Source organism: Pongo pygmaeus, chromosome 14, assembly GCF_028885625.2.
Source record: "Pongo pygmaeus isolate AG05252 chromosome 14, NHGRI_mPonPyg2-v2.0_pri, whole genome shotgun sequence".
NCBI lineage: Eukaryota > Metazoa > Chordata > Mammalia > Primates > Hominidae > Pongo > Pongo pygmaeus.
This window is the reverse complement of record NC_072387.2, coordinates 58544875-58559210: the sequence shown is the minus strand read 5'-3', so window position 1 is coordinate 58559210 and position 14336 is coordinate 58544875. Positions and strand designations below refer to the sequence as shown.

The 14336-nt window shown below is 44.2% G+C and overlaps 1 protein-coding gene across 1 annotated transcript in view; it reads left to right on the top strand.

The window, feature by feature from the left end:
- Window positions 1-14336, top strand: part of LOC134738018 (uncharacterized) — a 48955-nt gene that overhangs the window by 14833 nt on the left and 19786 nt on the right. Inside the window, exon 4 of the mRNA XM_063650668.1 lies at window positions 1700-1829. Coding sequence (XP_063506738.1) covers window positions 1700-1829 — 130 coding nt within the window. The remainder of the gene's footprint in view (window positions 1-1699; window positions 1830-14336) is intronic.

Sequence of the window (14336 nt, the reverse complement as noted above, 5' to 3'; positions counted from 1 at the left end):
GGATTACAGGCATGAGTCACTGCGCCCAGCCAATTTATCTTATTAGAATGATTGTAACTGTATTGTGTAAAAGGCCGGTGTTAATAGATTGCTTAGCTACATTTTAGAGTATGCTTCACTAGAGCTTTAAAAATCATTACATATATATCCTCTGAAATGTATTACTGCTTTGATATTTTAACAATGATTAATTACATTCAATTATGACAATTAAATGTTTTTCTAAATTCCCATATATGTAGAATTTTATTTTTTACAAACAGTAACTTTATGAGGGCCTTAAGAAATGATTAATTCAGGCTGAGTGTGATGGCTCACGCCTGTAATCCCAGCACTTTGGGAGGCTGAGATGGGCGGATCACCTGAGGTCAGGAGTTCGAGACCAGCCTGACAGCATGGAGAAACCCCGTCCCTACTAAAAATACAAAAAAGTTAGCTGGGTGTCATGGCACATGCCTGTAATCCCAGCTACTTGGGAGGCTGAGGCAGGAGAATCTCTTGAACCTGGGAGGCGGAGGTTGTAGTGAGCCGAGATCACGCCACTGCACTCCAGCCTGGGCAACAAGAGCGAAACTCCATCTCAAAAAAAATAAATAAATAAAAAATAAATGATTAATTCAGCTAAAGACTAATAGATACTGTATATTTGCAATTGTTGGAGAGCTCGATTTGTATAAATTGTTTATTTTGAATCTTTCTGAGCTCACTCATCATTATGTGCTAATTTTTACCCTGAGAAGTGTCAATTATGATAACATTTTGGATGTTTTGGATTAGATGTTTTGGATTAGAAAACAACTTTCATCCTGTTTTATGGGAGATTTTTAGAGCATTTTTAGAGCATTCTATAAATAAGGATACATCATGGATAGGGGTTCTGCAGTTTTCAGTAGCTGGTAGATACCTGTACCTTAAGCACACTCTCTTTGTCTTAAATAAAGACAATAGACCAATGCATAGAATTTTTGTTCTGAGGATCTAGACTTTATCAGATACTTCCTATACAGCATTGCATAAGACATAGATGCTTCATTGTTTTTAACATGAGCCCAGTTGGGTCTCTCTAATATTAAAGCATTGGGTAATAAATGCCTTGTTAAAATGTGTTTATCTTAAAATGGTCTTGTTTGTAACACTATCTGGATTGTTGCTAGAATGCCCCCAGATCTCCAGAAGTGTGGAATTTGATCTAAAGCAACCCACACCCCTCCCAGTCAGGCAAAAGACACAGATAATTCAGAAGATGCTTGAAACTAATTATACAATATCAGTGCATTTTAAGCATTTTGTGAATGTCATTGGCCTCCATGTTGCTAACTCCAACAGATATTTTTTCAGTTCTCATTTTCCTTGATCTTTTGCTAGCCTTCAACTCTGAGTACCACTGCCTCCTTCTTAAAAGGCCCTCTTTTCCTCTGCCATTAGTAACACTAAACTCACTCCTGGCTTTTCTTCTTCAGACTCAGGAATACTTGCTGGGTCATCCTTTTCTACCCAGCATTTAAATTCTGGAATTCCTCAAACACTCAGTTTTAGGACCCTCCTAGAAGTTCAATGATCATTTATTGACTCTTACAATCCCTGTAAAAAACACAAACTGTTTGCCTATTGTTACTCTATTTTTAAATGATGAAAACTGAATTTTAATACTTGAGAGGCATGTCACTTCTTCCTCTCCCACAATCCTTACTCTCTGTAGGCATTTGGGTTAGCCCTTGTGTTACCTGAGGCTCATACTGCTTCCAGCAGCAAGGCTCCTTCCCTAACGAGGCCCTCACCAGCCACCTCCCATCCCCATCCTCCAACCATAGCACAACTGACAGTCTCAGGTGAGCTTTCCCAGATGTTTCTGGCCAATTAACAGACCCTGTTAATCATCTCATACCATCTAATACTGCTCTTCCATCATGCACTCTGCAGTTTGTTAAATTTATTTGTGTAATTATTTGATTAATGTTTGTCTCCTCACTTGACTATAAACCCCATAAGAGCTGGGATTGTGTGTGTGTGTGTGTTTGTGTGTGTGTGTGTGTTTTCTCATCATTGCATTACTAGCACCTAACCCAGTGATTTCATGAATGTCTTAAGGAAGTAAGAGTCTCCTATTTCACAGTATTGATGTATTTCAGACTTCTAAAAATTTGCTGTTGAGACCAGCTGAAATGGTAAGTACTCTGAATTTTAATTTACTCAAAATAGGCACTTCAATACATTTTACTTTATCAAAACAATGTAGCTTTCCATCCTTTCTTTACACAGCAAGGATTACCATACTCCTCCTATAGTCAGACTCTTCCTACAGTTTACACAGAAGTGCTGGTAGTCTTCATTTTCACAGAGCAACATAGCATAACTCTTAAAATGAGGAGAATTTCCTGAAGAGTCATCAGAGAATTATTATTATTATTGTTATTATTATTTTAAGACAGAGTCTCGCTCTGTCACCAGGCTGGAGTGCAGTGGTGAGATCTCGGCTCACTGTAGTCTCCACCTCCCGGGTTAAAGCGATTCTCCAGCTTCAGTCTCCCCAGTAGCTGGGATTACAGGCACGCACCACCACACTGGCTAATGTCTGATGTGCTCTCACTAAGCTAAGAGTCTATTTATGCCTGGGAGATAGAGGAAGCCTACAGTCTGGAAGCCCGAAGCAGTGCTCAGGCCCAGTTTACTGGAGTATTTGTAGCAAAGTAGTGTTTAATTCTCATTTGCTAGTGTTCTCTATTCATCCGTTTTCCTTGGGGGATCTTGGGTGTGGTTGTGTGTGGCTACAGCATAGGGATAAGATTCTATCATCTTTGTGTTAGGCGGCTGTAGTGCCTTTTGTTTTGTTTTTGTTTTGTTTTTTGTTTTTGTTTTTGTTTTTGAGACAAAGTCTCCCTCTGTTGACCAGACTGGAGTGCAGTGGTGCAATCTCGGCTCACTGCAACCTCTGCCTCCCAAGGGCAAGTGATTCTCCTGCCTCAGCCTCCCAAGTAGCTGGGATTATAGGTGTATCCCACCATGCCTGGCTAATTTTTGCATTTTTAGTAGAGACAGGGTTTCACCATGTTGGCCAGGGTGGTCTTGAACTCCTGACCCCGGTGATCTGCCCGCCTTGGCCTCCCAAAGTGCTGGGATTTCAGGCCTGAGCCACTATGCCTGGCCTATAGTGCCTTCTTTTTTTTTTTTAAACACAGAGTCTTGCTCTGTCACCCAGGCTGGAGTGCAGTGGCACAATCTCAGCTTACTGCAACCTCTGCCTCCTGGGTTCAAGCGATTCTCCTGCCTCAGCCTCCCAAGTAGCTGGGATTAGAGGCATGTGCTACCACACCCGGCTAATTTTTTGTATTTTTAGTAGAGACGGGGTTTCACCATGTTAGCCAGGATGGTCTCAATCTCCTGACCCCGTGATCTGCCCACCTCAGCCTCCCAAAGTGCTGGGATTACAGGCATGAGCCACTGCACCTGGCCTTTATAGTGCCTTCTTAAGGTGAATAGCACCTCACCCGGATTTTTAACATGTAGCATTTTGCATTGCACTATATCTACTGAAGATGTTAATCACTTCTGCATCTTTCCATAGCTTTCTACATGATACTTTTCAATGGCTGCATAATTTCATTAATACACCTAAATGTAAGGTGTATGTAAAGGAAAAAGACAGTTAAATCCTTGTGTGGTTATTCATACAAGTCCCTATTTAGGGAGCAAATGATTATGTGGGGCCAGGATATCATGGCTGTTAAATGACTGCCCATGTGACACTGGGCAGGGAGTGCCTCTAATACTAGGCAGGCTAGAGATGATGTTTTTGGAACCAGGAGGAAAAAGCTAGAAAAAGTGGCATAAATATAGGAAAAGAATAGGAATTTCAAGAATTGAGTATAGTCTTAAATGTTGACCAAAAAAAAGTAAATTGAGCCCTGAAAAATGATAGAATTTTCCAATTAGGTTACTAATGATTTTACCAGCCTGGCCAACATGGTGAAACCCCATCTCTACTAAAAATACAAAAACATTAACGAAGTGTTGGCACACGCCTGTAATCCCATCTACTCAGGAGGCTGAGGCAAAAAAGTCACTTGAACCTGGGAGGCAGAGGTGATAGTAAGCCGAGATCGCGCCACTGCACTCTAGCCCAGGTGACAGAGCAAGACTCTGTTTCAAAAAAAAAAGAAAAAAAAAATCAATTATGTTACTAATGATTTTAGGAAAAGAAATTTTATCTCTGTTTTGGGGCCAGAGGTAGGGAAAGGGAAAGGGTTAAAATTAAGTATTTACTGGCCAGATGAGGTGGCTCACACCTGTAATCCCAGCACTTTGGGAGGCTGAGGCGGGCAGATCACAAGGTCAGGAGTTCGAGACCAGCCTGGTCAATATGGTGAAACCCCGTCTCTACTAAAAATACAAAAATTAGCCAGGCATGGTGGCACATGCCTGTAGTCCCAGCTACTCGGGAGGCTGAGGCGGAGAATCACTTAAACCTGGGAGGCGGAGGTTGCAGTGAGCCGAGATTGTGCCATTGCACTCCAGCCTGGGCAACAGAGCGAGACTCCGTCTCAAAAAAATAAAAATAAAAAAAATAAGTATTTACTATCTGCCAGGGACTATGTTGGAAATTTTTCTTGCATTACCTCATTTTACAAGTCACAGTGGGGAAACTGAGGGTTGGAGTAGTTCATTAACCTGCCCACAGTCACATAGGGCATGTTACCCAGGTCAGTCTTCATTCCACTGCAGTCAGAAGTGAATGAAGATTAAGGAAGCAGAGACAAGGAGTATGAACAATTCTTTCTGGAAGAATGATGGGGAAAGAAGAGAAAGGATTGATAAAGTATAGGGACAGGTAATCTCTGCTTTTATAATAAAAATAAAGCTCAGCTCCTCTGAGGTTGACACTGAAAAAGAGTAACTGCAGGGGCCAGAAGCAGAGAGACCAGCAAACCCTGGCCCCTGGCCTGGAGATTCATCTTTCTCCTGAGACTCTCCTCTGATGATCTTGGCTCCATCAAATCCTCCTTGGGTCATTTCTTCCTTCATATCTGAGGTACAGGCAATGGGATGACAAAAGGCATTTTTCAACATCTATCCACAACTAAGTCAAAGCTGAAAAGTTTAAAGGACTTTTCTGAACATGAGGGCAATGTTTCCCAACCTTTTGAGGTCATAGAAACTGCTCTGGACACCAGTTTAAATATACAGAATCTTGGGGGACTTGGATTTTGAAGGTCTGCAGTGGGAGCCTGGGAAAAGGTATTTTAAAGTAATACCAGTTACCCTTAAATTTCTGCAAATTCTAGTATCACTGTGCTGGCAAGTAACAAAGAGAAATAAACACAGTAGCATAAAGCCTGGCATGTAGCCTGGCTCACAAAAAAAAAGACCTGCTTATAACCCCATTCTGGAGTCCTCACCTGCCCCTGCAGGTTTGATGCTATCTTGACACATGCTGGCTATTTTTATCTCCTAGAAAACAATCTAGGCCCCACAGAGGGAGGCCCTTTGCCAAATTATAAGGTGGTGGGGGAGGAAGGGAAGAGGCTTCTTCACTCAATAATTTTTCCTTTTCTTTTCTTTTTTCCTTTTTTTTTTTTTTTTTTTTTTGAGATGGAGATGGAGTTTCACTGTTGTCGCCCAGGCTGGAGTGCAATGGCCCGATCTCAGCTCACTGCAACCTCCACCTCCCAGGTTCAAGCGATTCTCCTGCCTCAGCCTCCCGAGTAGCCAGGATTGTAGGCACCCACCACCACACCCTAATTTTTTGTATTTTTAGTAGAGACGGGGTTTCACCATGTTGGCCAGGCTGGTCTTGAACTCCTGACCTCAAGTGATTCACTCGCCTTGGCTTCCCAAAGCGTTGGGATTATAGGCATGGGCCACCGTGCCTGGCCACTCAATATTTTTCAAAGACCAGGTTGTTAGTCTTTTTGTTTTATTTTTTGAGACAGTGTCTTGCTCAGTTGCCCAGGCTGGAGTGCAGTGGTGCAATCATAGCTCACTGCAGCTTCTAACTCCTGGGCTCAAGTGATCCACCTTCCTCAGCCTCCTGAGTAGCTGGGACTACAGGTGCATGTCACCAGGACCAGCTAATTTTTTTTTTAACTTTTTTTTTTTTTTTTTTTTTGTAGAGACAAGGTCTCACTAGGTAGTCCAGGCTGGTCTCAAACTTCTGGCCTCAAGCAATCCTCCCACCTTGGCCTCTCAAAGTGCTGGGATTATAGGCATGAGCCACCGTGCCCAGCGGTTGTTATTTCTTTACCAGCACATGATGTAAGTCTTCCCAACACAGAGAAGGTCTAGCTTGGCCCGCCAGACTGCTTCTGCCTTGTTGTCCCTCCAGCCGTGAGTGGCAGAATGATGGCAGCCAGCTTTCTCCCACAGGCTGCTCAGTCTGACTACGCATTAGTATTAGGGAAGGTGACCTTACATGTTCAGGTTTGCCTGGGAAGAGTCCTGACCACACCTTTGAGCCCAGACTCTCCTCCACTTAGTCTTTCATTTTCATTTATTAATTCCCAATTTGGATGATAAATTACATAGTCACCCCGTCTGTGAACAACAGAGCTAGAACAAAAATACAACTCCACAAAAGCAAGAAGTAGATTGCCAACAACTTAATAACTTCCATGGATCAAGGAAATCATGCCATGACACCACACACATCATTTCAACTCATCCTCACAGCAACCCCACAAGAGAATTTTGGAGACAGGAATTTTGCAGATAAGGAAAGTAACAGGGTGAAGTGAGTTGGCCAGGGTCATCCAACTATGAGGAACAGAGGTAGGGTCAAAGATCCATCTGCATGAGCCCAGCTCCTGCTCTAGGTGGGCCTACCTGCCTCCTCAGGGCATGTGGTCACCTCACTCACCAATTACTGACTGCTTTAAGAAATAGAACTTTACCAAGAAAGTTGCTTGATTTCAACATGAAAGAAATACTCTCAATATTCATATTTTTCATCTTAAATTTGAAAGTAGAAATCTGCTTTCTGCAGCTGTGTGTCTAATTCAGCTCTTGTTTCTGTAACCTAGTTTGAAAGAAGCAACTAAAGAAAGAAACTTTGAAAGAAGCTTCCAAAAGAAGCAACCAAGTCTACAAAGGCACAGTTTGACTCAAATGGATCCAACTGATTAGCAAATGAAAAATAACATGGAGGAATATATTTTGCATGACAAGCATAGCAGCTCCAAGTCATCCCTAATGAAGCCAAAAATTTAAGTGCAACCCAGAGAACCAGAGAATGGATGGTTCAGAATCTTTCTTTTTTTTTTTTTTTTTTTTTTTGAGACGGAGTCTCGCTCTGTCGCCCAGGCTGGAGTGCGGTGGTGCCATCTCGGCTCACTGCAAGCTCCGCCTCCTGGGTTCACGCCATTCTCCTGCCTCAGCCTTCCGAGTAGCTGGGACTACAGGCGCCTGTCACAACGCCTGGCTAATTTTTTGTATTTTTAGTAGAGACGGGGTTTCACCATGTTAGCCAGGATGGTGTCGTGATCCGCCCGCCTCAGCCTCCCAAAGTGCTGGGATTACAGGCGTGAGCCACCGCGCCCGGCCCAGAATCTTTTTTTAATTTTTTTTTTATTATTATTTTTTCTGAGATGGAGTCCCGCTCTGTGGCCAGGCTGGAGTGCAGTGGCACAATCTCAGCTCACTGCAACCCCTGACTCCCAGGCAGATTCTCCTGCCTCAGCCTCCTGAGTAGCTGGGATTACAGGCACGCGCCACCACGCCCAGCTAATTTTTGTATTTTTGGTAGAGACGGGGTTTCACCATGTTGGCCAGGATGGTCTCCATCTGCCTACCTTGGCCTCCCAATGTACTGGGATTACAGGCATGAGCCACCGTACCCGGCCCAGAATCTTTGCCTCATGTTTGCATAGTTTAATCTTCTAAACCAGTTGCTTTCCCAGAAAAGGTGACTTAAAGTCATAGCCTTTGTGTTCATCACCATACTCTCCATAGTTTTACAAATTATTCAGTTTATTTTTAAAAGGGGTAATTTTTAAAATTTTGATTTTTAATCCGAAGCATTCCTTTTAATACATTCTCTTGAGGAAAAAAAAATCACACATAGTGATTGTGTGTGGTAGTGATTGTGTGTGGCCTAAGTGGCCATTGATCAATACCCCAGTCTCAAGCCTGTACATTGTTACTGGTTGACTGGTTGGTTGCCTGGTGGGCTTTTTGTCCTTCCAGATGTTTTTCTACCTTCTGCCTTTTCCAATAAAGCTTCCATTATAGGGGTATTTTCCTTCTTCCCTGCATACCCCACAGAAGGGAAGCTGCTAAAATCTCAGAGCCGGAAAGTTCCAAGGGGGCTGCAGCAGCCCCTCTCTCCTAGTTTTTGTTCACCCCTACTAAGAGCAAGGCCGCTCAAGTCAGATTGCTGCATGTGCATTTTGACTCCATCATTGAGCAAATTCATTTATTCACTATTCATTCAGCAAAATTTGATCGTTTCTCTCTTCCTCCATGGCCACCATTCTAGCCCATTCCACCATGATTTATTGTTTCTGTCTTTGATGCCGAGCCTCTCTCCCTACAGCTACATCTTCCTTCTACACAATCATATCACTGCTCTGCTTACATCCCTTCCCCAGCTTCCCACCCACTTAGTCCAAGTCCAAGTCCCTTGGTTGGGAGCCAACAGATTCCTACAGGTCTGCCCTCTCCCCAACCCATGGCCAAGCCATCTCTGACTTCTGCCTGTGCTCTCTACTCTAGCCACATCAGCCTCCTTGCTATTCCTCAAACATGCCAAACTCGTCTCTTCCTTAACACCTTGACATTTGCTTTTCCCTCTGCCTAGAATGTTCTTCCTCCAAAGTCTACCTGGCTCACTCCTTCCTCTCCTTCAGTTATTCTGCTCAGAGGTCACCTTCACAGGAAAGTCTTCCTGGCCATCCTATTACAAATGGTGGCCTCTCACTGCCTCACAGCACTCCCTGGTCTCCTTTCCTGCTTCATTTTTCTCCATGCCACTTATCGCCACCTGAAATACTTTGTATTTCTTTGATTACTGTCTCCTCCCACTAGAATGTGAGCTCTGTACAGAAGCGATACGCTGGCAGCTATAAGAGTGTCTGGCACATGGCAGGCCCTCAGTAAATATTAGTTGAATGAATGAATGAAGAGTTTGCATGCAGCAATGGGGAGCCAGATCATGTAAGGCCTTGTAAGTCCTGGAAAAGACTTTGGGTTTTATTTTAAATGTGAAGAGAAGCCATTGGAGAGTACATCATCTGATATACAGTTTAGAAAGATCACTCTGGGCTAGGAGTGGTGGCTCATGCCTGTAATTTCAACACTATGGGAGACTGAGGCAGGAGGATCACTATAGGCCAGTAGTTCAAGGCCAGCCTAGCAGCCATGCACGGTGGCTCACACCTGTAATCCCAGCACTTTGGGAGGTCAAGGTGGTCAGATCACCTGAGGTCAGAAGTTTGAGACCAGCCTGGGCAACATGGTGAAACCCCGACTCTACTAAAAATACAAAAATTAGCCAGGCATAGTGGTGGGCGCATGTAGTCCCAGCTACTCAGGAGGCTGAGGCAGGAGAATCGCTTGAACCCGGGAGGCAGAGGTTGCAGTGAGCCAAGATCACACCACTGCACTCTAGCCTGGGCAAAAGAGCAAAACTCCATCTCAGAAAACAAAACAAAACAAAACAAAAAACCAGCCTAGGAAACATAGCGGGACTGCATCTCTACAAAAAATTAAAAATTAGCCAGGTGTGGCGGTATGCACCTGTAGCCTAAGCTGCTTGAAAGGCTAAAGTGAGAGGACCACTTGAGCCCAGGAGATTGAAGCTGCAATGAGCTATGACCACACCACTGCACTGCAGCTGGGCAATAGACTTAGACCCTGTCTCAAAAAACAAACAAACAAACAACAACAACCAAAAAACCCACCCTGCCCATTGTGTGGAAGGAAGATGGTACTAAGGGTAAGAGTGGCCCCGGGGGACAGTTTGGAGGCTGATGTGCGACATCTAAGCAAGAAAGATAATGAGGACTTGAGCTAGGGTAGGAAAAAAGGTCATATTTTAAAAATATATTTTGGAGTTATAGCTGAGAGAACTTGTTAATAAATTGGAGGAGGGGCCGAAGAGGAAAAGAGAAATGGAGGATAACTTCCAGGCTTGGGGCCTCAATACTGAATCTCCCTGAGCCTGTTTACTGTTCTATAAAATGAGGGTAACTGGACCCCCCTCCTCATGGGATCTCTGTGAGGAAGGAGGTAGAGGATATAGAGTGCCCATACTGTCAGGCACATGGTAAACCCTCAGTGCACATTAGCTCTTATCATTGCCCCAGAGATCACTGTATTTCCCCTGCTTCATCCATAAATAGGATTACAGAAATAACTACCCCATAGAGACTGGGGAAAAAAACTTCTTGTAGAGTGTACCCTCCCCTCCTAAGGGATAGACTTGTACTTTAACAGGATACTTAACAGTAGTGTTGGAACATGTTATTTGCACACAGATAAATAAAAGAGTTCCTCACATTTCAAAAGAAGTGTAACGCTGTTTTAAGTAGTGTTTGTCCATTCAATACTTAACAGCAGGAGTAACTAAAAGCTGAAATTACAAACCCCTGCTGATTAAAAATAAATCAAAACATAAGATATAAAGCACATGTGAAATAATAATGATTTTTTTTTTTTTTTTTTTGAGACAGAGTCTCGCTCTTCTCGCCAGGCAGGAGTGCAGTGGCACGATCTTGGCTCACTGCAACCTCCACCTCCCAGGTTCAAGCGATTTTCCTGTCTCAGCCTCCCGAGTAGCTGCGACTACAGGCACCATGGCACCATGCCCAGCTAATTTTTGTATTTTTAGTGGAGACAGGGTTTCACCATGTTGGACAGGATGGTCTCGATTTCTTGACCTCATGATCCACCCACCTCAGCCTCCCAAAGTGCCAGGATTACAGGCATGAGCCACCGCGCCCAGCCATAATAACGAATTTTTTTTAGATGGAGTTTCACACTTGTTGCCCAGGCTGGAGTGCAATGGCGTAATCTCAGCTCGCCACAACCTCCGCATCCCGGGTTCAAGTGATTCTCCTGCCTCAGCCTCCTGAGTAACTGGGATTACAGGCATGCGCCACCACTCCTGGCTTTTTTTTTTTTTTTTTTGTATTTTTAGTAGAGACAGGGTTTCTCCCATGTTGGTCAGGGTGGTCCTGAACTCCCGACCTCAAGTGATCCACCCACCTTGGCCTCCCAAAGTGCTGGGATTGCAGGGGTGAGCCACCACGCCCGGCCGCAATAATGACTTTTTTAAAAAACAGGCATTTACTGCATTTTCGTACACTAGAAGCTAAAATACCATGCTGTCCAGTTCAAAACAGGACACCTGGCAACCCTGTTCCTAAGTATAACAGCTTTCTGCAAAGCCAACACCCAGTGCTTTCTGGCTGCATTGGCCTGTCCTCACTTCCCCCTGGAAAACTGTTTTAAACAGTACAGATAACATTCTGCCTCTATTACCATTAGCAGCTTCTCTCACCAGGTTATCTAGTTTGGCAAGTGCTAGCGTGGAGTAACCTAGTATCTTCTTTCAAAACCTCCCAGTGGCTGCCTTCAGGTAGCATGTGAAAAGCTGCTTATGGGGAATTCAGCAGCTGCTTCAGGCCCTCCAGGGCATTTCTTGCTGGCATCTTCTGCCTCACCAGATCGCCCTGATTATTAGTGATCTGGGCCCCCTACCTAATGGAAAACCAGCCACTCTTCTTCCCAGCCCCAACGGATATTGATGGGGGGTCCTTAAATCTGGGATCCTTTCCCCTCCTTGCCCAATAATTGAACTCCTTTTACTACCTGGGAATCTGCAAAGACAACCTTGAATTTGAACTGGAGCTAGAAGGACTTCCTCCGAATGAATTTGCCCATAGGTGACTCTCTGGTACATGGTCTCTGTTGTTCAACTTTCTCTATTCTGAAGTCTAGAAGACATCCTTGCTTCTGAAAGTGGGGCCTAAGAACCTGCAGCCTCACTAGGGAGCTTGGTAGAAATCCAGAATCTGAGGCAGGATTCTAGACTTATTGGATCAGATTCTGCATTTCAACAAGATTCCCCAGTGACCCCCAGGCATCTTCAAATTTGAGAGGCCAGGAAAGTGCTCAGGCCCTTCCCTTCCCGTTGGCTGGGGAGAATTCCTGTAATTTGCCCTGTTTACGGTTCCTTAATCTCCAACTTCACTGTCCTCGCTTTCCAAAGAATCCTGAGTGGCTTCCTTCCAACACCTTGTCTGTCTTCCCCCACGCCTCTGAAGCCAGGGCCTCTTTTCTTCAAGGCCACCCCCCAACTCATCTCAGGCTGAGGCTCCTCTCTTGAGGCCATATCCCATGGTAGCATTTCTTTGAGGGCTGCTTTTCTGCCTTTCTTCTCCCCAGGTAGGGCCTCTAAAACCGATGGAAGTGAAGTGCTACCCCTCAGAGCTGCCTTAGCCCTTAGAGCTGGCCAGGGTCTGAGTGGGCCTCTCACAGGGCCACAGGACTGCACTTTCCCCCAGCTTGCCTAGAAGCTGAGACCACTCACACCACATGAACATGCTATCCTTGTTCCTCTTTCCTGCCAGCCTCAACACAACCAGAATACAGCCCGATAATGGCTGCCTACAAATGGGAGGCACCCAGGGAAGGGAGGGGGGTGCTGATTAAGAACCAGCCTGGAGGAGGATCATGGTTTCTCTGAAACAAGAAGGAGGTGAGGGTTGATGCGGAGGGTATATTAGAAATGCTTCAAGCACTTGATGCTTTGAGGGTTTGGGGATTTGAGTTTGGGTTTGTTTTTTAAGCTTAACAATGTGAAAAAGATGTCAAATAACTTTTCTGAACTGTGGCAATCAGAGCCTTGTCCAGAATCATAACTTAATGGCTTTTTGGCTCTTAATTTGATGGTCAGTTTGGCTAACCAACACTTTTTACTTCTGTGTTATTTATTACACAGTTGATCCCCCCCATAATATGTTAAAAGCCTACTTCCAACCTGTTAAAATGTACCCTTGGAGTGCTGTCCAGATTCACCATTAAAATAGTGTCTTTCCAAAGTCTTATGTATTTTATTCAGCAGTTACTACAGTACTTTTTTTTTTTTTTGACAGGATCTTATTCTGTTGCCCAGGCTGGAGTCCAGCGGTGTGATCACAGCTCACTGAAGCCTTGACCTCCTAGGCTCAAGCTATCTTCCCGCCTCAGACTCCTTAGTAGCTGGGACTATAGGCACATGCCACTACACCTGGCTAATTTTTAATTTTTTGTAGAAACTGGGTCTCGCTGTGTTGCCCAGGCTGGTCTCGAACTCCTGGGTTCAAGCATTCCTGACACTTTGGACTCCCAAAGTGCTGGGATTACAGGCATGATATGCCATGCCTGGCCATATTTTTATTTTTAAATCTTTCTATTTAAATAAGGAGAGGGAGAGAGAGAGAAGGCTCTAGGTGCATTTTTTCCAAATGGACACCTTGCCACGTTTTCAACACACATCTAAAGCCTGAATTGAGAGTACAATTTTTCTGTAGATACATCACCTTGAGGAATTTTATAAACTTCAGTTTCCTCATCTGAGAAATGAGGTAGTTGGATTAGATGAACTGGCTTATCAAGTGAGTGTAAGGAGCCTTCCAAATTTAAGAATTATTAACATTTCCCGGAAGAGTAACCAGGCAATTTTTCTTCTTTAGGTTTGACTTTCTGAGATGTCATGGCTTAGTATTCTTTAAGCAAATTCTGGAATGTTCTTGTCCCTTTGGAATAATTGTAATGTGGATTTGTTCTGTGCAGCTGATGATATTCTAATGTGTTTGGGCAGGTTTAAGTCTAAATTTCCAAAGTCTCACACCTGTGGTTTTACCAAAAAGGTACCGCTCAAGGAAACCAGTAATGGGCAAAGGGTGCATGGTATAGCTATGATGCAAGAGCGCCCTCTGCAGGCCACGCGAAGATGAGTCTGTTTCTTAAAGGGTAGCTCTTCTGCTCTTGGTGTAGAGTACAACCCTTCCCTTCCTCCTGTAGCATTCTCATCAAGAAACATTTGTTTAGTGCTTACTCTGAGCTAGGCACAGTGTGCTTAGGGCTGGGAACACAAAAATAAAAGCATCCTAGCCTTAAAGGATCTCACGGTCTAATGGGGCACATCCCAATCAGATCATTATAATGCAACCTGAGAGGTGTGTCACTGGAGCTGTGCCTCATGTCCCCATTAGTTTGCGATCACAAGTTGCACACAAGAGCCGAAATCAAACTGTACAGTACAATGCTTTTTTGTTAGGAGAGAAGGACTGGTGACTCACCCTAGCATTTTCTCTTTGCACAGAAACAGATGCCCTGCCCAGAAGCAACACGGCTAATGG